This window comes from Ahaetulla prasina, chromosome 2 (assembly GCF_028640845.1).
Source record: "Ahaetulla prasina isolate Xishuangbanna chromosome 2, ASM2864084v1, whole genome shotgun sequence".
Classification (NCBI taxonomy): domain Eukaryota; kingdom Metazoa; phylum Chordata; class Lepidosauria; order Squamata; family Colubridae; genus Ahaetulla; species Ahaetulla prasina.
The window spans coordinates 98195429-98222879 of NC_080540.1; the positions used below are offsets into that span (position 1 = coordinate 98195429).

A 27451-nucleotide genomic window follows, 5' to 3' on the forward strand; every position below is an offset into this window, starting at 1 on the left:
CTTGGCAATTGACTCATATTTATGACAGTTGCAGTGCCCTGGGTTCAAGTGATCAACTTTTTGCGACTTTCTGACAAGCAAAAGTCAATGGGGAAGCCAGATTCACTTAACAACTGCATTACTAACTTTAATAACTGCAACAATTCACTTAACAACAGTGGTAAGAAAGGTTATAAAAGGTAAGAAAGGTCATAAAATAGGGCAACTGTTTAACAACTGTTTCACAGAGCTTAGCAATATCAATCTTTGTTTCCTATGAAGCACAATATAGTTTGCTCTTTCATTACCAAAGACTCAGAATTGGAGAATTCTGGGAGTTGGAAGTCCATATAGCCTCCTGAGATAAAGGCTGGGAAACATTCACTACCACCAAAAACAACAACAACAAAACCATGCTTGAAATGTAAGGTGTAACTTGCATAACAACAACAACAAAAAAATCACCCCATTTTGCAAAGCTGAGGTACAATTCATTTAAGTTTTCAAACCGGCCTCCTGGGTCCCATTTCAGCATATTCTCAACCCCCCACCCACCCAAAGCAAGCTTTCAGAAAGCTACCTCAGTCTGAATAGTCCATAGGTACTTCGAGGGCGGGAGAGAAATAGGAGGAGGAAGCAAGAGTTTCTGTTTTAAGCCAGAGATATTAAACGATTTGTTTTCGTTGAAAGGCTAGCTCCAGTCTTGTGACTCCTTATTTACTATTCTGGTAACTGTGGCTGCATCTGCAACTGATAGTGTTTCCTCAGAGAGATCAGATTCCACTGGCCGCTGGCCAGCAGGCATGTGACTGCAGCGAAGGGAACCCTCCGTGCCAGATATAGAAGTAATTTGCACAAAACACTAGGCAGAGGATTAACTGGCCAAGGGCGGGTGGACAGCCTGCCTTGCATTTCTCCCTGGTTCTCTCTCTGAGGATAAGCAAGCGGCAGGCATCTATTCCTTCCCTCCTCAAAGAAGCATCACAGGGCACAGCCAGAGATTATGTAAGGCCCAAAGCACGTCACAGACTGTTTCAATTCTTTCCTCACATTTACATCTTAAGAGTCTCTGGGAAATCTCTTTGCCTCTTTTTGCTGAGGAAGGCCTAATCAAGTCAATGTGGCTACTACTCAGAAAAGAGAGTGGGTGGGGTGGGGACACAGTCACGGCTGGAAAAAGGAAGCTATGCACACCCAAGAAGAGGAACTGGGACGAAAGGACACAGGCTAATTGTAGAAATACACACATACACACATACACATATACATATACATATACATATACATATACATACACATACACATACACAAGTCTAAGCCTACCTATAGTTAATGGGGACTTGTAGGGCAGCTTAGTCCAGGCGTTGATTAGTGGAAAGCAAAGTCAAGGCCCTTAGAGCTTCTTCTTTTGGTTCCTCAGGACTATATCAGTTTTAGACCAGACAGATATTGTTCCCCCCTTCCACTATGATAATTATAATTATTGTATAATTAAAAGGGGTAGGGTGGAGGCATCCATTTGTTTGGAAACAAGGCCACATGCTTGTCACCCTGCTCATTATATGGATATTCACAATCCACCGAGCTGATTTTTATAGAGAAAATCCTCTCAGAAGATAAAGCTCAGAGCTTATGTCTGTGCTCTGCTTAAAAGCTCCGGTACTCCTGACCTTTCCCACAGTCGATAGGTCAAAATCTCCTCATTATGAAGGAAATGGGAATGGGGTTGTAGCAGGGCTTTTGCGCTTCTATTCTGGATTTGTCAAAAATTGTGGCTTTAACTCAGCATCCCAACTCAAGATTCTTCTGGATGTATTGGGGGATAATTTCCATCATTGCAGATATCCTGGTCAAGAATATTTAGGGACTAGGATAAAGGCAAAGGTAAGGGTTCCCCTCGCACATACGTGCCAGTCGTTGCCGACTCTAGTTGCCGACTCTAGGGGGCGGTGCTCATCTCCTTTTCAAAGCCGAAGAGCCAGCGCTGTCCGAAGACGTCTCCGTGGTCATGTGGCTGGCATGACTCTATGCCAAAGGCACACGGAACGCTGTTACCTTCCCACCAAAGGTGGTCCCTATTTTTTCTACTTGCATTTTTACGTGCTTTCGAAACTGCTAGGTTGGCAGAAGCTGGGACAAGTAACGGGAGCTCACCCCATTACATGGCAGCACTAGGGATTCAAACCGCTGAGCTGCTGACCTTTCGATCGACAAGCTAAACGTCCTAGCCCCTGAGCCACCGCGTCCCAGGGACTAGGATAGCAACAGTTAAATCATCTAACAAGAAAGGGACAAGATTAGGGAACATTACTTTAAACGTGACCACATTCAAATTGAATAAAAAGAGATTAATATCGTGTAGTTCTTAGCATACTAATTTACTTATCTACAATTTAGTATCTAATTAGTTGAAAATTCTGCAACTTGCAGTCATAACACAAATATACAAAGTTAGGGAAGGCTATTTTAGGCAATAACGTATAAAGGAGGAAAACAGGCTTAAATTAGGTACTTAGGCAATCCAGATTTTGGAGTAAGGAACACTTCTTATATCCCTTTTAGAACACCCCCTTAAGTTTTCGGTGATGGAGATCTACCAACTTTGCAGACTTCCCCACAGATGGTACAAGAGTAAAAAGCTGCCTGTTTAATGAAGGCTAACCATTTTGAACTTGGAAAAGCCAAAGTGCTGTTAATAACCTGAGTTGTTTTGTGCTTATTTTTTCCACTTGTTCTGATCTTAGCCCAAAAACTGAAAATTTTATTTTGGAAAGGAGTAATTAAATTCATAATATATTGAAGTGTACACAGGAAAGTATTTCTTGGGGGCGGGGAATTGGCACTAAAAAGTGCATAGGCACTTTGTAAATTAAAGAAGAGGTCATGATGCACAACTTGTTTCTTAATGTAAAGATTCTCAAGAGAGCAGTGAGGCGTGTTTTAAAACATTGTGCACACTGGCTTTCAAAGCTCATGATGTGTTTCCCGTTTGCAATGTTTCTTCCTTTTTCTGCATATTTTCCTTTTCCCATATGGTTATTATTATATGGTAATAGCCACTGAATGCACATGCCAGCAAAATTATTGTATGGCCTCTTGAGTGCTGGTTGCTTAAAGCCTGGATGAACTCATCTTTGATGGGCCCCTCAGTGACTGATTTAAATTCTGAAACTTGTTTCCTCCCTGTTATGTTTTGATGAGAAAAGCTCCTTTGCTGTTTCTTTAGTATTTGAAACACTGTGGTGCTAACCAACCTTTTTCAGATTTTTGTCAGCAATTTCAATGAATCATCCCCACCCACCAATTTGCCTCAAACCTGATAGAAACTTTCATATGTTAAAAATAAAACTTGTCTTTATATAAGGCTGGTTTCCTTAAAAAAACCCAGCTTCTTTTGAAAGCAAGGCAACTCACACCAGCTGACAACTCCTTCCCCTCCGCCAGCATACTCAAATAAACAAGACAAAAATTTTGTAGGCAGTCTTTTTTAAAATATATATAATCAGTGAAGAACAGAAAAGTAAGAATGATGCAATGTTACGACAGCAGTAAAAACAGAAATCCTTATATTAGAATTCTTGGCATCCTAGTTCTTATTTTTACATTTTTCAAGCTATTCTGTAATTTGTGGTAAGTAGAAATAAGATTATAAGACACTCACTTGCAGAATTTATGAAAAGCCTATACTTTCCACAAAGAACATTCTTCTCAGATCCCCACAAGAGATGAACTGCCCTGGAAGCAACCAGTAGTGCTATCTTGAAGCATTCTTGCACTTGTACAGGTGGTCCTCAACTTAAAATAGTCCTTTAGGGACCGTTCAAAGTTACAACGGCACTGAAAAGCGTGACTTATGACGATTTTTCACACTGATGACCATTGTAGCATCTGCAGGGTCATGTGATCAAAATTCACGATGCTTGGCAACGGGTTCATATTCATGACCGTTGCTGTGTCCCAGGGTCATGTGATCCTCTTTTGCAACCTTCTGACCAGCAAAGTCAATGGGGAAGCCAGTTTCACTTAGCAACTGGGTCACTAACTTATCAATTACAGTGGTTCACTTAACAACAGTGGCAAGAAAAGTTGTAAAATGGGGCAAAACTCACTTAACAAACATCTCATTTAACAACAGAGATTCTGGGCTCAATTGTGGTCATAAATTGTGCACTACCTGTATAAGAACATCTATACACGTACATGAATGGGCATTATTATCTACTGGTTCATTTGTTAATAAATGGTTGGGCAACTTGCAAGTCTACAGCCATTGGCAACCACTTTGGTCCTTTTCATAGCACTCAACTCAATGTTAGCTCCCCATCATGTGGAAACAGAAAAATACTAGTTTAAGTCCTGGTATAATTTATAAAAGAAGAAAACAGGCCTAAATTAGGTATTTAGGCAATGCAGGTTTCGGAGGAAGGAACAGTACTTATGTCCCAATTTAAAGCTCCCCATCATGTGGAAAGAGAAAAATACTAGTTTAAGTCCTGATACAAGCTTGATAGGTTTTTTTTAAAGAAACAAAGAAAACGTTGTGTGCCTTGGCATGCTGACTCTTTAGAAGGAAAAAAAGATTGGAAAGTGAATTAGCTACTCTGCTGCTAATATAAATACTTGATAAACTGTGCAGTTTGCCTCAAACCTGATAGAAACTTTCATATGTTAAAAATAAAACTTGTCTTTATATAAGGCTGGTTTCCTTAAAAAAACCCAGTGGGAATCCAAAATTCCCACTAGATCATCAAACACTCTGGCAACAGTAGGTCTTCTACACATTAACACGATTAGTTAAACAGTAAAATAACTCAGAGGTAGTTTCATCTCTATAATATTTTGGTTTCTATGCACCCAGCTCTGCTGCTGTAGAATATTTACTGTACTTCAGAACTCTGGGCACATTACTGGCCAAGCACTCCTCTATTTTCCTCCCTCCCAACCAATTACATAATCAACATGTCATGTGCTTAAAGATTTAGTCAACAAATGTCTCAATTATATACAATACAAAGGATTGGGTTTTTTTTCTTTTGGAAATGTTTTCACTTCAGTTGCTCTTTCACTTCAGTAGCAAGCCATCCCTTTTTATTTAATATTCTCTATGAAGGTAAAAGGGGAGAGCCACTGCAAAAATCAGTCCCTAAACACAAGCCCAAGGCAAGCCCAATCAAAGATCAAATGAGAAATGTTCCTTCTAAAGATAAACAAAGGAGGAGTTAGCAATTCCAAGCCAAACTGGAACTGCAGAGAAATCCTACAGTACTGGAGTGCTGCTTGTCCTGTATATGTCTGCATGGTAGCAGAACTAATAATATTAAAAAATACAATGCAGTACAAGTAAACACCTTCTCTTTCAAAACCTCCTGAAGTCCATTCCAGGATACAATGTGCTACAGCTTACAGATACTTGCAGGTTTATTCATGTTAAGCAACCTTTTGGGGGAAGAATGCCAGACCCCTTTAATGACATGCACACTGCCACTAAAGGCAATTCCCTAAAGACGTCATCTTTTCCTTGTAGCCATCAGCAACAATTTCATACTAGCGGATAAAAAGAAGGCTAGGAAGGCAGTATAATACAGCACAAGAGGAAGTAATTTTCCCACTGAAGCAGAAACATTCAGCCATTAGCACATGTTTCCCTCCCCGATTCTGATGGCTTCCTTGTTGCATCTGCTTTTGCAATGAAGAAGAAAAACCCAAAAACAGAATGTGGGGAGCACACTAAAACTACAATTCCAATCCCTTCTACACAGTGTGGCACTTTGGCTTCGGGAAGAAAGAATGAACCATCTCAGATGTCAGCAGGCAGAACAAAAGGGAAATTCTTGGCAGTGGGATCCTGCCAGCCTTGTATCTCTAGGGAAAACTGGTCTTCAGAATTTCCTCTGTCGCATCAGCTGGGCTGAAAGTTAATTAGCAGAAGCCTTCAGAAGCCAAAGGAAACATGGAAACAGGGATGCAGCAGAAAAACCAAACTGGCATTGTTTAGTGTTCCTATATGGAAGGAGTTATGTGATATAAAAACATTAATATGCCAAGAGTCTCCAGTGACAGATTGTTCCTTGTTGTACACAATCCTAATCCTAGCTCTACATACAAGGTGGCAATGGATTTAGAATGGTGTGTCCATCTTCCAGAAGTAATTCCTTTAAAAATCATGGCTACATCTGCAAACATGGCTTCAAAAGAAGTAGCCAAGGGAAGAATTCAAGGGCTATGCTAAGTAAAGCATGTTCTATTATGTCGCAATTCCACTGAATAAAGACTATAGCAAACATGAGATGGCCTTGTGTAATGCTTTGCCATTGTGCTGTGCATGGCTAACTATCTAGGCTTGGATTGGGTTGGCCCATCAAAGTCTATTTTGCTTAATACTAGCTCTCCAATCTTTCAGGCAAACTAACTCTGCCATTTAAATCCTGTGAATGGGATATCTCAAGAACCGAAGCTGGGAATGCACATACTTTCTGCTCTATTCCTAAGTAATGGCCCCATCAGAACTTTTTCTGCTTTTCACTAGAACCTGATGCAAACCATCCTCAAAGCCCCAAGTCTGTTCTAAGCCTCAGAGGAAGACACCATAGTTCAGTTGATTTCTTGAAACAGGACTTACATTTCAAGATTCAAATTTTAAGATATATAACATGATTCCAAATATGGAAGCAAATAAAGCAAATAAAAGGAAAAATCAAATAAAAATAAGAATAAGAATCCAAAATCCATTGTATCACATGCTTTACAAACAAACAAACAAAACCCAGAACGGCTGACTTGAATTTACTACAGAACTACATTTTAAATCCATCATTATTCCTTTCTCAAGAAAACTTTGCAAACTGTGCAAATTAAAGACAGCTAGACAGTAGATGGCAGGTTAAAGACTTTGCATCCAGAATATAGTTCTGAGTTAGTTTTCTGTGCTGGATAGCTGATGAACCGCTGTAATAGCAATCATTCTATTTGCATTATTTCCTCTTAGGAAAGTTGGATTCATTTAAATATCTCTAAGAAAAGGCAACAGATTTGCTTGCACGTGACAACTAGAGACTGAATCACTGCAGCTGATCACATAAAAGGCATCCACATATATGAAGGTGTTTCTCCCATTCTCTAGGAAAGTTCTTGGTGCTTCCTGTTGCACTGCAATCTTTCAAGATAAGGAGTGTCTGCAGGATCTACACCTTTTGTCATGATGATGAAAGCAAAGCTGTACTGTAAACACTGATTTCTTAAGTGCATGCCTTGTTCCCACACTTGTAGAAAAGGGATGGAGACTGAGTGCAATGCTGCTTTCATCATTTGCCCCCACTTTCCCTTCTGCAGAAACCTCTGTTCCCAGGGTTCTCATGCATTACAGATTCACTATAGACCAACTTTAAGTCCACAAGTCTTAAAGTTGCCAAGGTTGGAGACCCCTGCTATAGACCACCCAGATTATAGATATTTGCCCTAGAACAGCAACAGGGTTGAAAGCCTGAAGGTTTCCAAATAAAAATTTCCTTTAGATCTAAAAATAGACAACCAGAAGCCCACTAGTTTCCCCAGCCAGAACATCTGGATTCAGAACAGGCAAAAAATAAATTAACCACCTCTGTTCTAAACAATAGTTGACGATGGTTTAATTACTGCTCTTCAGCAAAGAAGAATGTGAATTGAGAGTTTATTTTTCACATTATACATTTGTTACTAGAAGCATTTAAACACTTGTTAGAACTGAAAAACAGTAAAAAAAAACAACCCTCACCTGAATTCATTTAAGGCATCCACAATCCTGTTATATGCCAAACTCCGTTGGCTGGCATCAGCTGACCGACGGCTTGTTTTCATAGCCTTGAAAAAAATTGTTTGAACTAATATCAGACAAAACTCCAAGTCATATGCGATGCTTTATCTAAAGTTGACTTGAGCAGGCAAACAGAAGGTAGGTTTCTTTTTTTGTTATGTCTGTGTGTGGACTTCTTTTTAATGCGATAAATATTGTCCCTTGATAAGTTTCCTATCAAGATAGAGATATGTGAAGAACAAGTATTTACACTGTCCCTTTTTTCTACACTCTTGCTTACAAGAGGCTATAAAGAGGCCCAAGTTTTCCCACACTGCAAGAGCAGATTCCACGTTCAAACAAATCCTTCAACTAATTGCCTGCACCCAATAGTAAATATCATTCATTGTTAGAGAGGTAGGATTTGTTCTCTGAACAAGGGGCAGAATGCAGGTTAATGTGAGTCATAATCCTAAAGTAATCAGATCCATTGTTCTCACCTCTTTATCTCTTTGAAGCAAGTGACTAGGACCCAATTCAGAATTCACATGGTGTTCCATCATGTGCTCCCCACTATCACATAGATATTCCCATATCTGATTTAAGCTCCCTGTGGCTTTGTGCAAACAGGAATGTGCACAATGCACTGTATTCATGTAGGACTGCAACACTGGGCACTTTTCGCCACTAAAATTGGGTACAGGAGCTTAATAGACATAGTCATCTATCTATCTATTGTCCATTTTACAGCCTTAGAATTCTCCCTAAAGCCCTGAGGGATTTCTATGCAGAAGATATAAGAGGAGGTCATGGGTTCAAGGAAGAGGAAATCTTATTCTGCAAGCAGAAGTCAGTTTCCCCAGCTGTGGATTTGGTATATTTTTAATATATGCAAAGCAGAGAGAATGGCAGAACTATTCCTTCAACTCACTAAGGCTAATTCCAATAGCCATGCTCTTCTTCCATATCAGAGCTAGCTGGAATCCAACCCACCCTAAATTTGGCAGCCTTTGTCTACCATGTGCTATGCACTCATAGTCAGTGTACCCAGTGCTGTAGTATATACCAAAGCAAGACTGCAGAGACTTATGTCATCTGCCTCACTCAAGGTGATTGCCAATTGGCACCTGGCTGCTTTTCAAAAGCTTTTTGTGATTATTTCAAATGTGCTGCTCATGAAGTGCCCTACTCAAAATATCATTTAAAAAAGAGGGGAGGAACGGTACTGTGGTACAGTCTCTCCCATAGACACAACAAGAATGGGCAGTGGGGTCATAGTGGTCAGGGATTAGAGACAAGGGGAACAGTCCAGGATCACAGCAAGAGTCCACAAAAGACACCAGATCACTAATGCAGAATATGCTACGGCAAACTCTCTCACACACATCAATGTACCCCACAATGTCTGCATGGAGTGACTTAGGTCCCAGCAAAATAGTACCCACCATTTGAGTACCAGCAAACCTAAAACTGTCTTTGGCCCGAGTCAGCCACTGGTTGGTCTCATGATATAGAGGAGGAGATGTAGACACAGGTTCATGGAAGGGTTGCTGAGATACCTTCACATCAGGGTGTGTAGAATATGCTAATGTACCCAAAGACACCTGTCTATGTCAATGGCATGACTATAATTATTGTGCCTGTTTTTGGGATGTAAATACCTTTCAAAGGGAAGCCCAAGCAGCTTTGGCAAAATAATTGAGTAGAGGAATTATAACTAGGAATTTAACTCAGATATCAAGAGCCGAGGTGGTGCAGTGGTTGGAGTACAGTACTGCAGGCTACTTCAGTTGACTGCTAGCTGCTGTTCAGCAGATATAGAATCTCACCGGCTCAAGGTTGACTCAGCCTTCCATTCTTCTGAGGTTGGTAAAATGAGGACCCAGACTGTTCGCGGCAATATGCTGACTCTGTAAACTGCTTAGAGAAGGCTGTGAAGCACTATGAAGTGGTATATAAATCTAACTGCTATTGCTATTGCTATCTGTAGTCATAGCTATTAGACATAGTGTGTTTAAATCCACACTTTTTAATGTTATACTGGTTGAGATGCACTGGTCTAATGCCTCTAAATGAATTCTGATAAGTCTCAATCTTGCAAATTAAACTGGTAAAGCCATATCGTAAAATAGATTTAGCAAATACATTAGAAGTATGTGTAGTTGATGATAGTATTTACCTGTTCTATTGCACTCTTCAGCTTATTCATGTGGCTCTCAAAAAGAGGAAAGTGTGAGAAAAAGAACTCATTAAATTTGCTATTTTCTTCTTCATCCTTTGAAAGTGAGAATATCACCCCAATTGCTATCTTCTTTTTTCTGACAATTCCTGGATTTGGGCTGGAGTTGTCGTCTGACAAGTTAAAGCTTTCTTCCACTGACCTTTAGAAGAATCAAAAATGAAGAAATGCAAATTATTTGAAATGTTTCAAACTATATTGCAGGTAGAACTTTGATACAGTAAAATAACCCCCTCACTTGTCTTTTTTTTTTTTAATGATAATCTGAAATTAATACTAGATCTTAGTCTCTTCATCAAAATCCAGCATGCTTGTTCTGGGCATCTGCTATTAATGCCCACAGTTTTAAATATCATAGAATTGTGAAGAACCATTTAAATCACCGATTGCAGCCCTCTGCTGTGTACAGGAATCCAATTCAAGTAATCACAACAGTCCAACCTCTAAACATATCCTGAAAGCAGCTCTTGCAGGACAATTTTCCACAACATTCAGCTGGACTATATTGTCATGTTAAATCTGTTATTCCAAATACAATCAGCATCCCTACCATAGCTGCATTCTTTGCTACATCATTTCAAGAATTTGAAATATTCCATCACATTTTTTTCATCTTCTCAAAGCTAAGCATTCCCAGTCATTTCCATTTTTCTTCATGGGATTTAAACTTTCATTTTCTTTGTTATTCTTTTAAGAAACTGTTCCATTGTCTCCAATTTCCTCTTTCAGTGCCCAGAATTGTACACAATAATGGAGGTGAAGCTGACCCAGTAATTAATATAGTAGAACAATAATTTCCCGATATTTGGAAGTTATCTCACACTGCCAGTTCATATTCAGCTTTCTCACAGGTATCTTTGCCAGTCTTCTCCACCTCCTATCTGTGCTTTTTGTCTTTTTGCCCCTTCTTAACCCATATCTTCATGAAACTTTATGTTGCAACAGGCCTATAGTCTATCGCAACATGAATGTCCCATAAAACAGTATGCTCTAGTTTCTTTTCATACTTTTCAAATAAGATAAATTGGAGTGGGGGAAGTAAACTCCAATGAATTAAAAGGAGTCATTTAGATATTGGGAAATAATATGGAGCAAAGCGACTGTGGTAATCGTGTTTCAAATGATTAGGTACGTAACTCTAATGCAAAAGTGAAACCCACAACATAAAATGAACATTAAGCTATGTTCTATGCTTGCACCATTATCCTAAAATATTAATCTCTGGCAGGAGCACTGAAAGGTGCACCAAGATGTTGGTTTCCAGGCAGTCAGCCAATCACACCTATACACATCTGTGGAAATTCAAACAGCATTTCCCATCTGCTCACCATCTTGGGAAGACTCCATTCTCCAAGCTTGTCGTCTGACTGCGACGCCAGCGCCGTTGGTAACTGCTAGCACAGCTTCTGTTCAGTGAAGAACCCGGAGATGGAAAAGGAGTGATAAGCAGGCTGCTAAGAGATGCTGCAACAATTAAAAAAAAAGAAAGAAAGAAAGGGAAATTATGTTTTTTTAAAAAAGCATTTCATTCGTGAAACATAGGTTTATTTTGTGAATGTGAGAAACAAAATCTGAACATATGTAACAATTATTGCTCAAAAAGCTTTCTCCTTTCTGTAATGGTTATATGTTTCTTCTTCTTCTATAAAGGAGACTATAAAGTAACCAGATGCCAGATACAGACTCCCATCCATATTATCTCTATTTTGTTTTGCGTCCTGCCTATAGACTGATACGCACAGGATGCACTGGAAGAAATGTTTTTTTTTTAAGAGGCTGCCTCCACTGTCAAACACTTTTCTTGAAATTATCTAACCCCACAGCGATACCTTTTTAATAGACTATTTCTTTCTGTTAAAGGAAGATTGAGTCTTTTCAAGCTGCAGCATTCAGCAAACTGAATTTGGAGAGTTATTCTTAAGACAGTCTAATACATTTTATGCTTTTGCTGAACTAGCAAGGAATATTATGCTAAGCCATGGTTTGCTTACCATGAATGAAAGAAGAATTGGCTAGGTTCAGTATTGTACCAGATAAAAAAACATATTAAGCCTTAGTAATCCAATCAAAAAAAAATATACAATGACAAAATAAATATACAATAAAGAAAACCCAGGCCCTTATGCTACTAATAAACAACGTTACCTGATCTTGCAATTCCACTGTCTCTGTCTTCATTCAGCTCTCTGCCAGGCATGTCCATAGGGTTGCTGTGAACTATGCAGAGAAGACCACCCATTAATCCAAGTTCATAAAAACTTCTCGCCATCTCATGCTCCGTTTAATTAACCAAATAATCATGCTCATTGGTGACTTCATTTAGAACTTTGAAAATAACAGCAAGGCGTACCCATCACCAAGGAAGGCTGCAAAGCAGATCTAGTCATACACAGGAGCTTCTACAAAGGTTCAAGGCAGTATTTGCAGCCCACCTCTTCATTTCAACAGAAATGAAATATTATCGAAAAAGAGGGGTTAGCCATGGAGCAAAAGCACTTGGTACCAAGCTATAAGCAGTGCCAGAATAAAAAGAAGAGTATGACAAGCACTATACGATGGGTGCTCTACGACGCATCAGATCTGGATTTGCACTTCTATTGCTTCTTCAATTAAGCATGGCACTCTCTGCATTTGCAGCCAATACTTATTCACCAGAGGTGAAATTCTAAGCAGAAGCGAGAACTCCAATCTGCCAAATCAAAAGCTTCTTGATCATAATTATTTCAGAAATCATAGATTTGCAGATCCACGAAAAGAAAAGAAAAAATCTAAATCAGCCATGGAAATAAAACTTGGATAATGGAAAGCCAAACAGGAGCAGCTTAGTTCAGGTTTAAGCAAATGGTGAAATAAAATGTTTTTTTATCATTAAGATTAATTCAGTTTTGTGGAAGCTAATAAGTAATCCCTATATTGTTAGGGACTTCCAAACCCCAAATGATTTCCTCGGTTTGACGTGAATTGAAGATGACAGGGATTTCACTTTTGGAAGGAGTGGGGCAGAGCTTATAGTCTCTTCCGGACCTAAGGGTCTTATTTCCAAGGCCAAACTACAGATCCACTCAGTTTTGTCAAACCAACTAGACTATCCATACAGCACATAGCAAACCTGCAAAGAAAGAGGCGCTCCGGATCAGGCGGAGCGGACCTTGTTCAGAGAATGCCCGCCTAGGGCTGCAAAGCTGTGAGAAACCTACATGGCAAAATGTAAAATACACATGAAAGAATGAGGTTAGTAAAGCAGAACAGATTCTGTGGAAGGGAAGGGAAGATGTAAGCCAACACAAACGCAGACCCACAAACACAGCAAAACCCACACCTTTTACACCTGAATACAGTATAGGACTTGAAACTGTACTGCCTTTCCAGATTTACGTATCAGTTTTAATGCAGGAGGTTTCTTTTTCCCCCCCAATTCTGAATAAATCAATACATGAGGTAAAAGCTTCAAATAATTACTAATTACAGCACAAATACATATATAGATGGCCCTGATTACAGATTTGTATTAGTTTGATGATACATCAAGCACCTAATAATTTTATAAACATAGAAAATTCTCTTTATCTACCAAAGATAGATAAATCTTTGTCTAACAGTTATTTTCTTAAGTTTTTCTGGGCTGAAGTGATGCCTTTTGCTTTAAATGTTTACATGTACCTGTGCACAGAATAAACCTTATTTAATAAAATCCTCTTTGTAAGGGGAAGACCCTTACCCCAATTGTCTCAATTCACAAATCCTCATAGTAAACCCATAAATAAACTATTTTGAAAGCAGATTAAAATCTTCTAAAGGAACAACAGTTAGTCCTCGATTTACAACAATTCATTTAGTGATCGTTCAAAGTTACAATGGCACTGCAAAAAGTGACTTATAACAACCATTTTTCACACTTATGCCCATTGCAGCATCCCTATCGTCATGTGATTTACATTTGGATGCTTGGCAACTGGTTTCATATTTATGACAGGTGCTGTGTCCCGGGATCATGTGATCACCTTTTGTGACTTTCTGACAAGCAAAGTCAATGGGGAAGCCAGATTCACTTAACAACGGTGCTACTAATTTAACAATTGCAGTGATTCACTTAATAAATGTGTTAAGAAAAGTCATAAAATAGGGCAAAACTAACTTAACTAATTTCCCACTTAGCTTAACATTAATTTTAGGCACAATTGTAAGTTGAAGGCTACCTGTAATTTGTGTACTTGTGCATGCACACATAACTTCCACATATGAAATACGACATGAGGGAGGCAAATCACTTTGACATACTGTCCCTCAGCCCAGATTGTAGCCTTCTAACAGGAGTTGCCTTATTGCCCTCTCACCATTTCCATGGCAATGGAGCAAAAGCTGGTAGAAACAAAGACATAATGCCTAGGGCACAGTTCTACATCCCTTTGACATCTCCCCAAGGACCCTTCAAAAGATGACCCACAGTCTTATCTTCTACCCTAAAGCAGGGGTGAAATCCAGCAGGTTCTGACAGCTTCTGAAGAATCGGTAGTGGAACTTTTGAGCAGTTCGGAGAAACAGTAGCAGAAATTTTGAGTAGTTCAGAGAACCAGCAAATATCACCTCTGGCTGGCCCCAGAGTGGGCTAGGAATGGAGTTTTTGCAATATCCTTCCCCCAGGAGTGGGGAGGGAATGGGGATTTTGCAGTATCCTTCCCCTGCCACACCCACCAAACCACGCCCACCAAGCCATGCCCACAGAACCAGTAGTAAAAAAAATTGGATTTCACCACTGCCCAAAAGTCTCAGTTCAACCCAATTTTCCAGCTCTAATGAATGACAGAGAATTTTTTTTTAGCCTCATCAAATCCTTGTGGGATTGATTTATTGACGGAAAATGAAATGAAAGGAGACCTTTATCTCCCTTATGCCTCTGAGCAATTTCACGTTCACATCTTGTTTCTAACCAAAAAATGTCATAATATTTTCACCAAAGCAAATGGAAGCTAATACTGCATGCTGTGCCTGGAATTCTGGCCCTATGTGTGAAATTTTTTTCCCCTCTTGCAAGAAAGATAAAAAAGTGTTTTGAGTTGAATGAAAGAAAAGCATTCCTTGTACTTTCTCTTCTGTCAGAAAAAAATAAGAACAGTATCCTTTGATCACAGATTTTAGGTGTAAATCATTAGTAGTACAGGGAATTCTCAATTTCCGACTGGTCGCTTAATGACCGTTCAAAGTTACAACACATCCCTCAAAAGCTATTTACGACTCATTTCCAGAGTTCTGATGACTATACAAACTCCTGTGATCATATGACAGCATTTCAGGCACTTGTCAACCTGCTCACCTTTACATCTGGTTGAAGCATTTTTAGGTCATGTGACCACGAAATAGTAAGTCTTTTGTTAGTTTCTGGCATTTTCAGAACAGCCATATAAATACCGTATATACTCGAGTATAAGCCGACCCGAATATAAGCCGAGGCACCTAATTTTACCACAAAAAACTGGGAAAAACTATTGACTCGAGTATAAGCCGAGGGTGGGAAATGAGGCAGCTACTGGTCAATGTAAAAAATAAAGATAGAGCCAAGTAAAATAACATGAATATTTATTTGAACGAAAAACAATAAAAGTGCAAAAGGGGGAAGGAGGATTCCCAGCTCTAAACAAAGGGAAATCCCGGAATGCCAGCGCGAAAGGCGGTGCTCGCGTTCCTCCTCCCTTGCTCAAAAGCCCCAACATGATATTGGAATTGGATGCCATTATATACCTGCTGAGGGGATAATTTGAATAACTTGAAAGATATAAAAGCTCTAAACATATTTGTTTAAAAATCTAAAATCTATACTTAAAATAAATGAATATAAAGTAATAAAGTTCTTTAAAGTTGTAATTCACTTTGCTGCTGAAAAAGAAAGGAAGCTTAACACCTTAAATGGTATTTATTAACTGAAATATCATCAAATCAAATATATAATGAGGTATATTATAATGACCTTTGTTTTCAGAAAGAAGCATGATGGAAGTTTTTCAATAAAGGGAAATATAGAAAAACTTAGTGTCATGCTCATATATCATCTTTACAGATGTTGTTAACACTATACTATGGCAGCATATGATGGTACAATGTTTCAATCAATTTCAGGATGAAAAACTCATCAATGAGGAGGAGGAGTATAATTTATTAACCTTGTATGATATCAGTTTCTCAAGGACTCTAGAAGGACCCGAGGAAGAAATCTCTGCCACTCCCACTTTCCTTTCCAACCCAGCCTTCCAAGGGGACCCGAGAGGAAGAAATCTCTGCCCCTCCCACTTTCCCTTTCCAACCCAGCCTTCCAAGGGGACCTTTGAGGAGAAATCTCTGCCCCTCCCACTTTCCCTTTCCAAGGCAGCCTTCCAAGAGGACCTCTCGAAAAGAGCGAAAGCTTTCTCCTGGTCGTTTACCACCACCATACCCTCCACGCCGGCCATCCTAGGCTGGGTTAGAAACAAGGAGGGGGAAGTTCAAGGACCACATCGATGGCACGAGCTCAGATTGCCGGCTGGGGATGATGGGCGCTGCAGTGCGATCTCGGGAGAGACTAGGGGGGAAGAAAGAATGACTGTTTCCCCACACCCTAGGATTGGGAAAACATTGACCCCCTTAGTTGCGGGAGAAGGGTTGCGCTTCAAAGCGGTCGCCTCCATCCATCCATCAATCCATCCTTCCTTCCTTCCTTCCTTCCATCCTTTTTTTTTTCCCAGCGAGCGGTGCGTGTGTGTGACATGCAAGCAAGACGTCTCACGGGGCATGTGAACTGGGTATGTCTAGTTTAGGGGTGACATGATAGGAACATTCCAATATCTCAGGGGCTGCCACAAAGAAGGGGGAATCAAACTATTCTCCAAAGCACCTGAGGGCAGGACAAGAAGCATGGGTGGAAACTAATCAAGGAGAGAAGCAACCTAGAACTAAGGAGAAATTTCCTGACAGTTAGAACAATTAACCAGTGGAACAACTTGCCTCCAGAAGTTGTGAATGCTCTAACACTGGAAGTTTTTAAGAAGATATTGGATAAGCATTTGAAGTGGTATAAGGTTTCCTGCGTAAGCAGGGTTAGACTAGAAGACCTCCAAGGTCCTTCCAACTCTATTATTCTGTTTTTTTGTTCTGTTTTCTTTCTAATCTATCTATCTATCTATCTATCTATCTATCTATCTATCTATCTATCTATCTATCTATCTATCTATCTATCTATCTATCTAATTAGCTAGCTAGCTAGCTATCATTATCTCGCTTCAAAAGACAAAACCTAAACACGAAGTTGTAGCTGAATAGCCCTACATAATATAGCTTTTTCCAAGCTGGTGATTTCCAAAGGCTTTGAAATCGACTTTCCTCATCCTCTGCCAGGATAAGCTGATGTGCTCAGAAGGCTGGGAATGGTGGCATTTCCTACATTTCTTGTGGGCAGAAGGTGGACCCCTATGTTTCCTTGAAAACACCTCCCAATATTTATTAGGTGACTTCTCTCCCCAGAAGAAAGGTCTGGCTGTTTAACAATCCCGTCAGCTAAACCCTATCGAGTCAAAGGGGCCAGGCAATGGGGCTAGGATGAATTCTGGGTCATCAGGGACCCTTTTTTTGTGCCCGTTCCCCAACCAGGGCGGGCCAAGCAGCCGCTCTTTTAGCGGCTCTGGAATGGATGTTGAGGTAACCCGAAGAGGCAGCCTCTTTTCAACTCCCCGCCCTTTTTTTTTTCCCAGCGAGCGGTGAAAGCGACATGCCGAGCGCCACTCCGCTTTCACCGCTCGGCTGGACTGGGACCGCTTGGCTCGGGTCCGCAGTAACTCCCGCCAGGCTGTGCCAAGAAACCATTTAAAAGCCCAACTTCTGAAGCACGGAGGAGAAGAAAGCCCTGGCGGGGCTTTTAAATGGTTTCTTCGCGCACAGCCTGGCGGGGCTTTTAAATGGTTTCTTCGCGCACAGCCTGGCGGAGTTACTGCGGACCCGAGCCAAGCGGTCCCAGTCCAGCCGAACGGTGAAAGCGGCGGCGCTCGGCATGTCGCTTTCACCGTTCGGCTGGACTGGGACCGCTTGGCTCGGGTCCGCAGTAACTCCCGCCAGGCTGTGCCAAGAAACCATTTAAAAGCCCAACTTCTGAAGCACGGAGGAGAAGAAAGCCTGGCGGAGTTACTGCGGACCCGAGCCAAGCGGTCCCAGTCCAGCCGAACGGTGAAAGCGACATGCCGGCGCCACTCCGCTTTCACCGCTCGGCTGGACTGGGACCGCTTGGCTCGGGTCCGCAGTAACTCCCGCCAGGCTGTGCCAAGAAACCATTTAAAAGCCCAACTTCTGAAGCACGGAGGAGAAGAAAGCCCTGGCGGGGCTTTTAAATGGTTTCTTCGCGCACAGCCTGGCGGGGCTTTTAAATGGTTTCTTCGCGCACAGCCTGGCGGGGCTTTTAAATGGTTTCTTCGCGCACAGCCTGGCGGGGCTTTTAAATGGTTTCTTCGCGCACAGCCTGGCGGAGTTACTGCGGACCCGAGCCAAGCCGGTCGCAGTCAGCGAGCGGTGCGTGTGTGTGTGTTTGTGGTGGGGTCTCGTCCCAGCCACCCACCACTCGCTCCCTTTCCCTCTTCGGAGCGTGGGCTGATCTTAGAAGCGCGCTGTCGGCGGGCCGTCGCCTCCTCCTCTTCCTCCACGCTCGCTCCTCTTGCACGCCTCAACCCCCATCCCCACCCTCTCCAGCGTGAAGGTCACCTCCTCCTCTTCCAGGCGGCGGCGGCGGCGGCTCAGCGGGCGCCACAGCCGGCAGCTCCGCTTCCCTCCCACCTTCCTCCTTGCTAAAGGGCCAAAGTCGGCTCCCCGCCCGCGCGGGACCCGAGCCAAGCGGTCCCAGTCCAGCCGAACGGTGAAAGCGACATGCCGAGCGCCACTCCGCTTTCACCGTTCGGCTGGACTGCGACCGCTTGGCTCGGGTCCGCAGTAACTCCCGCCAGGCTGTGCGCGAAGAAACCATTTAAAAGCCCAACTTCTGAAGCACGGAGGAGAAGAAAGCCCTGGCGGGGCTTTTAAATGGTTTCTTCGCGGCACAGCCTGGCGGAGTTACTGCGGACCGAGCCAAGCGGTCCCAGTCCAGCCGAACGGTGAAAGCGGGCGGCGCTCGGCATGTCGCTTTCACCGTTCGGCTGGACTGGGACCGGCTTGGCTCAGGTCCGCGCGCGAACTGCTCAGCCTTGGGCAAATCCGCGGACGATCTCGCCGCCTCTTTGGCGTCTCCTGTGCGGGGTTCCCAGTACATCAAGGCGTGAACTCGGTATAAGCCGAGGGGGCGCTTTTCAGCACAAAAAACGTGCTGAAAAACTCGGCTTATACTCGAGTATATACGGTATATTGATTGGTGAGCTAGTATTATATAACTATATTGATAATGATAGATAGATAGATAGATAGATAGATAGATAGATAGATAGATAGATAGATAGATAGATAGATAGATAGATAGATAAACTAGCATTATATAACTGTATTGATAATTTTGTGTATGTGTGTATATATATATATATATATGTATATGTATGTATGTGTTTGCATTTTATATATATATAAGCATTGCTCCTAGAAGTATGAAGCTGTAGACACCGGCCTGGGGATGACAAATGAGACTTTGTCGGGATGTCGCCAAGACACTTCCAATTTTACATGGGAGAAAACCCGAATAACCAAAGGCCTACCTACAAACACCTGCGAAAACTGCAGAAAACCCCCAACCAATCAGAGCACACCTCCACCCAATCAGAACACAGCCAAGCTCCCAACCAATCAGTTCAAACCCCCACTAGCAGTTAAAAGGAAGAAACAGCTGCGATCACACATTTCTCCTAGAAGCACGAAGCTGTAAACACCTAGCCTGAAGATGACGAATGGGATTTCGTCGAAACATCGCCAAGACACTTCCAATTTTACGCAGGAGAAAACCCGAATAACCAAAGACACACACACATACACACACACACACAGACAGACAGACAGACAGACAGATAGATACATATTTGTAGGTTTCCACAGGCATAGGTATATAGGTCTTGGCATTTTCAGGTCTTTTCCTGTGTAAGGTTGAGAGTATCTCGGCGACATTTCGACGAGGTCTCACTCATCATCTTCAGACTGGTGTCTTCGGCCTCATGCTTCTCTTCTCTTTGCTCGAGAATCATGAAGCCGAAGACACCAGCCTGAAGATGATGAGTGAGACCTTGTTGAAACGTCGCCGAGATACAGTCAACCTTACATGGGAAAAGACCCGAAAATGCCAAAACCTACACATAAACACACACATACATACATACATACATACATACATACATATAAAATAAAGCTCCTTCCACAAAAAAGTCATAAAGTTAGGCCTGGTCACATGGATGTTTCAACCTGTGATTGTCATGACTAACGACAGAAATTCCAGATTCCATTACAGTCATAAATAAAGGATTACCTCCATGAATAACAGAGTGATGACTATTGAACCCAGGACTTCCCTTCACTGTGTGTGTGTGTGTGTGTGTGTGTGTGTGTGTGTGTGCAGGCATGGATTTTAATATTCAAACAGCTGCACAGTGACAAAAATTCTTTTCTAGTTGCTTCAAAAAATGGTAAGCAGGAGTACTAAGTGTTCTACCAGGAGAGAGATGCGTTGGAAAGTTGGCTAACCCACATACAAAAGCATACAACAATCTTCTGAAAAACCCAAGAATTAGCAAGAATCAATGAGACATATTCTTTCTATTTGATTTAGCTTCTAGAACTGCTCTGGTTACAGATTAACTGATTTTTGTACTGCCTGACTCTGAAGCATGGGCTGTAAACAAATATTGATGAGCGGATTATGCATTAATCTAGGTTTGTATATTTTTTAATATGCAAAACTACAGAAAAATAATTATCTTTTTTAATATACTTCATCAAGTGACGTATAAAAGTAAAATCCAGCACTTTTCTCTCTAGGTTTTAAAGAATACGTACAGATGGGCTGTTATTAAGTTCAATGGTTATCAAAAAGCTATTTCCTTTATTCAGGAGACTGTAATTATTCCAGTGTATATATAGGTAATCTTAGACATGCTACTATTGGTTATTGTAGGTCCAGAATTACAACAGTCTCAAAAAGGGTGCTTTATAAAGAACTTCTGCCTGTTGCAAAATGTTGCACACACACTCATGGTCCCATGCTTACAATCTAAGTGCTTGGCAACCTATTTGCATTTATGACTGGTTGCCAAGCACCCCACGATCATGTGATCATCGTTTGCTATCTTCTCTGATGGCTTCCCCAGAAAATCAATGGGGAAGCTTGCAGGAAAGAGTGCAAGCTGTTGCCCTGCACAAAGATAGCTTCTCCTCATCTCTGAAGGTGGGCTGAAAGAGCTGCCTGCAGAGGGAAACTGAACTCATTTGATGAGGTGCAGAAATGGAGCTGAAATCCTGAAGATTCTTCAGAATTTCAGCTCCATTTTTGCACCCTGTCAAAGGAATACCCTTCTGTGCAGTGAACGAGCTGAATTTCTTCACAGAGTGCAAAAAACAGACTTGAAATTCTAAAGATTTTAGCTCCATTCCTGCACCCCACCACCAAAGAAGTTCCCTTCTGTGCATAAAGGGGACCTGAAATCCTTTAGCAGGCAGCTCTTTTAGGCAACCCCCAGAGACAAGAGGGAGCCAAAATCCAAGCAGAAGGTGGAGAGGGAGCCTGGTACAGCAAGTGTGGAATGCCTCAGGTGGGTGGGGGAGGCCCTGGGCGGCCCAGCCTAAGCCACGCACAAGTGTCTCTTTACTCAGGTGCTGAAAATGCTGCTTGGATTTTGGTAGGGAGGGTTTTCAGCTCCTGAGTGGAATCTCCAGGGTCTTTCCCCCTCCCTCAAGACACCCCATGTTCCTTCCCTAGAACTTCATCCAATTAACTCATGAGATGGCTTAAAGACCACAGCCAGAAGTGCCCAAATCGCAGTTGTTGAGAGAAACAATCTTGTGTGTTTCACTTAATGACTGTTTTGTTCGACATCCAAGATTCTTGTCCCAAATGTAGTCGTAATTCAAGGATTACCTATTCATTCAGCTATTTGCACTGACTAGCCATTCATTTTCCATTTCCTTTTGATATTACTAACTTACATATCTGTTAAATCAACAACTCTTAAACTGGGCATAGATAAGTAAGCAGCATTAAGGAATATAATACTGAGCAGCTTCAATTATGCTAATTTTACATTATGTAATTATAGTTTAACACTCATTTTATAAATCTACATTATACTTGTAAATCCTACCACACTGACGTTTTTCCATATATACGGTGCCTAGTACACACAAAGCTTTCTTTCCATGCCACTGCCCACAGTACATTTGAATATAAAACTGGTTTGCAGTTACACTTTAAATCAGAATTGCAACCCTTGTCCATTGTAGTGATCTGCCATTCTCTACTGGGGAAGTTTAAATTTAGTAAAGGGAAGAGAGGAAGGACAGCAGCAGTTAAAATGAATGTGTTATGTTGTAGTTTACAGGGATCAGAAAATTATACTTCAATTATTTCAAGATGTACAGTACATGAAAGCAGTAGGGCTCCACAAGTAAAAACAAATTGTTTTGTTTTATGTTCTTGAGCTTTTGTTTTTTATTAAAACCAAGACAGTTTCTAAAAGGTGAGCGATATTGGTTAAATAAATGGATTAAAAGGGTGTTAAGCGAATCTTTCATCCAAAGATGAAGCAATCCCAAAATATAATAAGTTCAGTATGCATTGATCTTTCAGCCGACCTATGGGTTTTGGCACTAGAAAGCCAAATAATTCATTTCAAACAATAAGCAACTAACTGCATAAACTGTGTTGTGCTTAGTCTGAAATCATTCTGCTCAAACAGATGGTGCCTTAGGTAACAAATATAAATGATAGGCCTTATAGGAAAAGGAAAGCATTTTGTCTGGATCATCATATTCTTGGCAGAGTGCTATTATTGAAGATTAATTAAGATTGCTGAGGAACAGCTGTATGAGTAAGGGCAGCAAACTGCAGCCAAAAACCCCAGTAAACATAATCATGGGTAATAAAGCTCATTCTTCTCATTTCCTTTGTGTGTGTGTGGCTTTGAGTCAGTCTTGATTTCTGGCAATTTTGTCTGGGCAAGTCTCTGCAATTGTCTTGGCAAATATTTTGGACATGGCTTGCCTTGCCTTTTTTTGCAGGGCTAAAGGAGAATGACTGGCTCAAAGTCACCAGTGCCTAAAGCAGGAATAAAACTCACCGACTCTTGGCTTCTAGCCTGATGCTTTAAACCAGTATACCAAACCGGCTCTCTTCATGTTTTCTAGGAAATGCTTAATAAATAAAGGGTAACTAAACTAAGAGTGGAAATGCAAGGCACCCGGCAGAATTTCTGCAGCTTCTCTGAACAATTATGCTACATTATTATGCAACATTATCTCATTGTTTAATGAAAAGAAGGACTAGGGGACACATGATAGCAGTGTTCCAATATCTCAGGGGCTGCTGCAAAGAAGAGGAAGTCAAGCTATTCTCCAAAGCACCTGAGGGTAGAACAAGAAGCAATGGGTGGAAACTAATCAAGGAGAGAAGCAACTTAGAACTAAGGAGAAATTTCCTGACAGTTAGAACAATTAATCAGTGGAAAACTTGCATCCAGAAGTTGTGAATGCGCCAACACTGGAAGTTTTTAAGAAGATGTTGGATAACCAATATGTCTGAAGTGCCTAAGCAGGGGGTTGGACTAGATGACCTTCAAGGTCCTTTCCAACTCTGTTATTCTATTCTATCACAAAGGCTCCCTGAACTCTGAAGAACGGTATTTGTAGGGGCATAGGAGGCTGCAGTATGGTATGAAGTGGGGAACTGTTGAGTTCGACTTGACTATCTCCCAAATCAGCTTAAAATCTTTGGGAAGAACAAGGCAGTATTCTTGTTTGGAAAAAAATAACAACAACAACTGTGCTCCTGTTCATTTTCCTCCTGCTGCTGTCATGTGTCCAAAGCAGTTGATGTGAGTTATGTCGTGTATATGGTATATGAAACATATTCATTGATCAATAGATCCATCATTGTCTCTGCAGGCTGTGTTGACAACCAAGGTCAGAAAGGATAATTTTTATTAGTGGCAGCTGAGTTATTACTGGGGTCCTTTCAGGAGACTGATAGTCATGATCCATGCCCTAGATCAGAGGTTTTCAAACTTGGCAGCTTTAAGACTTGTGGACTCCAACTCCCAGAATTCTCCAGCCAGCATAGCATAGCTGGCTGGAATATTCTGGGAGTTGAAGTCCACAAGTCTTAAAGCTGCCAAGTTTACAACCTCTGCCCTAGATTCACTTGTTGGGGTTCATGCAAAGCAGCTACATAGCCTTCCCAGAAAGTTCAGCTGATGAAGGATACAACTGTCACAATTTTAATTACTAGCTGCTGCTTATTATGCAAACTTTGGAGGGAACTGTCCTATGTCAGCTTTTAGCATTTTTTTCTGAAGTGTTTTTCTTTATTGGGGGCTACATGATTATCCTTTCACCATCTATGGAGTATTATATTTTTTGGACTATAAGATGCACCGGTGTATAAGATGCACCAAGATTTCAAAGAGGTAAGCAAGAAAGAAAAAAAGTGTTTGCCCTCCCTGGCTCCCAGGAGCACTCTGCAGGTCTCCCAAACCCTCTGAGCATCCCATTTTTCACAAAAACGGCACGCAGAGGGTTTAGGAAGCCTGCGTAGTGCTCCCGGGGGCTGGGGAGGGCAAAAACACGATGGTGGGTGGTTTGGGAGACCAAAAATGGATCAATTTTTCACAAAAACGGGGGCATTTTTGCCCTCCCCAGCCCCCAGAAGCACTCTGCAGGCCTCCCAAAGCCTCTGTGCGCCCTGTTTCGCAAAATCAGGATGCGTGGGACAGGGCTTCAGAAGGCCAAAAATGGCTGTATTCAGTGTATGAGACACACCAGCATTTCCACCCTCTTTTAGGTGGGGGGAAAGTGTGTCTTATACTCTGAAAAGTACAGTAGTACACCTGCCTGATGCCTGTATTACAATATTTTGGGGTCAGGTGAAAACTGACTTGCCAGGCATTTTTTTTAATTACCAGATTTAATATTTTAAAGATGTTATTTGTTATTATATTGTTGTGATTGCCCCGAAATGTAGAATGAAAGCAAATGTAAGTATTCAAAATTAACTAAAAAAACAACAACAATTGAACAAACCAACTGGAACTATGAAATATACCTCACATATCACATTCATTACATATTCACATGATAATAAATATATAATGTTGTGTGACATGCACATGTTTAAATTTTAAATAGTACAGTTTTATCTAATTAGAATACAATTCTAATAAGGGGAACATTTCGTGGTTTATATTAGGCTAATGGTTATTCTCATCATAAAGAGATTTCAACTGACTTCATCAACATCTTCCAAATAGTCACACTGCAGTAAACATTTTCAAGTGTCATGAGCTGTGTTTGAACTGAGAGTAATGGCTGCCTTAGCCCCACAAATCTATAGCATTTCTTTAAAAAGATATTTTAGTATGGGTCAGATTAATCTGTGCCAATCGTTAAAGGTCTTATCTTGCAAATAAGAAAATTACCTATGTTCATAAGCAGTCCATTCATAACTGTGGTATGATCCGGCTTCAAAGTATTATTATCTTGATTAATAAACTCAAGACTGTCTTGAAGCCTACAAGAAAAAAAGAAAGAAAGAAAACAATCTTGTGCTGTGACATTTGTCTTTAGTTATCAGTTGTGTCTTACCTCCCTTTTCCCATTGCACCCTTATGACTTCTGAGAATGAAAGAGGAACCCTTAGAGGAAAAAAAGTAACTAGCAAGAGACAATCGATTCTCCTGAAGAAACCAAAAGCACCAGTCTCTATCACTTCCTAATGATCACATGCTCTTTCTAATGTACTCACGTGTTTAAACTTCCATAAATACTGCTTCCTGTTCGAGCTGTAAAAACTTTGCTCAGCATAAGCTGTGGAGGAGAGCTGTGAAGCCAAGAGAATAAGAATGAAAAAATGTCCTCACCAAATAGCAATCCCCATTCATAGGGGCAGTAGAGTCATGGTCTCCCTAAGACAGGGCTTCTCAACTTCAGCCACTTTTAAGAGGTGTGGACTTCAACTCCCAGAATTCTCCAGCAGGCGTAGTGGCTGGGAGATTTTGGGAGTTGAAGTCCACAAGTTGCTGAGGTTGAGAAACACTGTTTTAAGGTTCTAAATTCTACTAAATTCATTACTAAATGAACATTCCAAAGCATTCCCCAAAAATAGTGGGCTAAAGAAAAAAAATAAACAATTTATTTCATTATATTAAAATAGGATTCATTTGCTTTTTCCCCATGTCAGCTAATCATCCAAAACACACCTCAATTTTAGGCATGAAGTACATAAGCACATAAAAGCAATACTAAACACTAGAAGCCAACAATCCTGCCCTGAATTTTAATAAAAACATTCATGCGGTAATACTTTTCTAAGAGCCTTGTTTCCAGAAAGCTCATTGTAACATTCAATTTTACTGTATAAAATTATTGCAGGATCCAATCTGGGTTGGTCACTGGGACCAGAGGTTTTGTCTTCCAAGCTCTCAGACTCGTGCTGGAACCCATCTTCAGGGAACTTCTCTCTAAAATAATTTGTAATTTCCCAAATATATGGGTCTACAATTGCTCTTAAATCCCATCAGAATCAACCTTAATTTCTATAGACTGAACCCCACCCTGTGATGAGCTTAACAGATGGCAGCATTATTTTTTCTGTAAAAATATACATTCTATGTTTTTCCACACTGAAGGACAACTAGGGTAATAATGGAACAGCTTGCTTATTTGTGAGCTGTGGGATTCTGGCTTTAAATGTATACAGATGAAAAGCACATAAAGTAACTAGCTGGGGATAAGCATATCAAAATTACATAATTAAAATTATTCTGCAAATACTCAACAAAATAAAATTCTGGAAAGAAGTACTTGACTACAGCAGGGGTGATGGAGGGCTTTGACATAATTAAGGCAATGAAGGCTTATAAAATGGATAGGGCCACCTGCGAGGGCCTTGGGAAGAGTTTTGGAAGGTTTGGACCATTTTTAAATAATTACATGCCTACTTAGGATTTGTATTCCATATTTATTTCCCACCTCATATTTCCCATAGCATAGCATCCAAGTTTTCAGTAATCACAATCAGTTTGGGTTTCTGGGCTAAAAAATGCCTGTGAACACCATGCACACCTGACTGTCCATCTCTGTCCCAGCACTGGCACACTGTACACAGTCCAATATACACAACTATTGAATTTACCATAAATCCCTGATAAAATCTGAAGGACAGGATAAAATCTGAAGGACAGGAAATATGTTTCATTAGGAGAATGTATGGGAACTCCCACCCCACCCCAGTTTTGAATATGGGATACAAAATCCAACCACCACTACCCGCTCCAAACCCCAGA

General features: G+C 41.0%; 1 protein-coding gene across 4 annotated transcripts in view; it reads right to left on the minus strand.

Annotated features, from left to right (window-relative positions):
* FNIP1 (folliculin interacting protein 1) overlaps positions 1 to 27451 on the minus strand; it is a 112315-nt gene that overhangs the window by 20485 nt on the left and 64379 nt on the right. For 3 of the 4 annotated variants that reach the window (XR_009153373.1, XM_058168510.1, XM_058168512.1), the window contains exons 5-11: positions 25912 to 25986; positions 25586 to 25677; positions 13096 to 13179; positions 12132 to 12203; positions 11315 to 11450; positions 9927 to 10128; positions 7730 to 7815 (exon numbers count right to left, since the gene is read on the minus strand). Coding sequence is in view for 3 of the 4 variants with exons in the window: in XM_058168510.1 (XP_058024493.1) it covers positions 7730 to 7815; positions 9927 to 10128; positions 11315 to 11450; positions 12132 to 12203; positions 13096 to 13179; positions 25586 to 25677; positions 25912 to 25986 (747 nt within the window). In the remaining variant the exon portion in view is untranslated. The remainder of the gene's footprint in view (positions 1 to 7729; positions 7816 to 9926; positions 10129 to 11314; positions 11451 to 12131; positions 12204 to 13095; positions 13180 to 25585; positions 25678 to 25911; positions 25987 to 27451) is intronic. The other variant, XM_058168511.1, reaches the window with a different exon arrangement.